The 1,769-nt window shown below is 48.9% G+C and overlaps 1 protein-coding gene across 1 annotated transcript in view; it reads right to left on the minus strand.

Annotated features, from left to right (window-relative positions):
- The window catches only part of LOC119425951 (probable ATP-dependent RNA helicase ddx6), a 16,660-nt gene extending 15,544 nt beyond the window's left edge, over positions 1-1,116 (minus strand). Inside the window, exons 1-2 of the mRNA XM_037693508.1 lie at positions 475-1,116; positions 297-401 (exon numbers count right to left, since the gene is read on the minus strand). Of these exons, the coding sequence (XP_037549436.1) occupies positions 297-401; positions 475-714 (345 nt within the window). The 5' untranslated portion in view covers positions 715-1,116. The remainder of the gene's footprint in view (positions 1-296; positions 402-474) is intronic.
- Between the last annotated feature and the right edge of the window lie 653 nt (positions 1,117-1,769).

Below are 1,769 nucleotides of genomic sequence, written 5' to 3' on the forward strand. Positions count from 1 at the left end.
GGAAGGAAGCGCTCCGAGCTGCGCAGGAAGGAAGCGCTCCGAGCTGCTGCTACTCAAACGAACAGTTCTTTAAATTAAATGAGAACATTTAGGTGATGAGAAGATTTGAAGGCACGTTCAGACTAGCCGTTAGCTCATCAGCTCAGCAACAATTAAACAATTTCTCTGCATCTGCAACAGGTAAGATATTATCTGTTCAAAACTTTCTGTTTCCTCCAAGTCCAGAGCCTGAACTTGAGTTTGGTTCTGGTCGTTTCTGGGTTTGGACTCGTGCTGGCGGACGCTGAGATCATCACCTGGATGGGGGAGGGCTTCTCCCAGCCCATCTCAAAGATGCCCATCAGCAGCTCCCTCTTCAGACAATAATCCTCAAACTCGTTGCCCTTGGTGGCTGTGACGTCCTGCAGCAGAGACAGCAGTTAGTCCCACAGAGGACAGAGACATTCTCACCTGAGGACGTTGTTGGACACTCACTGAGGTTTTGACCCTGGTGTCCTTCGGCGGCAGATGGAGGCTTCTTTTCCAGTCGTCTCCGAACTTGATGCCGCCGTCCTGGTTGGCGCCGCCGACTTTCTGCGGAGCGCCCAGAGTCTTTCCTGGAGCCGGGGGCCCGGCCTGGACCGACGCGGACTTGTTTTGTCCTCTGAGCTGCCCGTTCTGCTTGTTCAGTCCCAGGACGAGCGGGCCCACGCTCTCCGCTCGGGTCGTTGACATTTTTACACACTTGTTTTAATTTTCGGTCCTCAAAAATATTTAATTTTTTGCTTCTTAGGTTTTTAATTCTTTAAAAAATATTTTCAAAAGTTAAAAAACAAAATATTTGATAAAGCGTTAATATCTTTTGTGTCCAAAGAAGTGGATCAATATTTACATATAAACACGTGCACGTATGTGCACATCTGTCCTCTTCAACGACAGAGTGACCGACGTGCAAACAACAACAAGAACCAGTTTTTACACGAGAGCTCTTCGAAAAGAAGAGAAACCTGCATTCATACGCAGGAACATTCCCGTCCAGAGTATAGAAAATTATACGTGGACGAGCGTCAACTGGGTCCGGTCCTGAACCAGAACTACGTGGGTCCGGTCCTGAACCAGAACTAAGGCAATCTGCACGTGGACAGCAGCTTCTTCACAACAATCTGTTTCTAGCTCAGTCTGGAAGAGCCGCTGCGTCTTCGGCTCCTGAGGAACAAAACATCCAAACTTTGTACAAGTTCGTCCTCGGAGTCCTGCCGTCCGCTCGTTTCCACGGAGATGATCTGCTGGAGCTAGGAGGTCCTACGAGGGTCTGGGGTCCTACGAGGGTCTGGAGTCCAGAGCAGAGACCCCCACGGTGAGTCTTCGCTGTGCGTCTTCTTTGTGCTGCAGGTGCTAAACTTCCTCGACGGGTTCGGCTCGGTCCGACGTGTGAGAGCGTGGCCTTCGCCCACCTCGCTCCACTAACGAGTCAAACTTCACCTGAAAGAAACCGGACTCGTTAAAAACGAGAGCAGGAAGTTCGTTAAGTTAACACAACCCGTCTCACAGACGCTCAACGAGTCCTTACTCTGTGACCAGACGCCAACTGCCATGTTCCCTACAGAAACAGCCGAAGTGTTTGTTTACCTACAGAAACAGCCGAAGTGTGTTTGTTTACTTACAGAAACAGCCAAAAAGTGTTTGTTTACTTATAGAAACAGCTGAAGTGTGTTTGTTTACCTACAGAAACAACTGAAGTGTGTTTGTTTACGTATGGAAATAGCCGAAGTGTGTTTGTTTACCTACAG

This window comes from Nematolebias whitei, chromosome 19 (assembly GCF_014905685.2).
Source record: "Nematolebias whitei isolate Nwh7 chromosome 19, NemWhi1, whole genome shotgun sequence".
Lineage (NCBI taxonomy): Eukaryota > Metazoa > Chordata > Actinopteri > Cyprinodontiformes > Rivulidae > Nematolebias > Nematolebias whitei.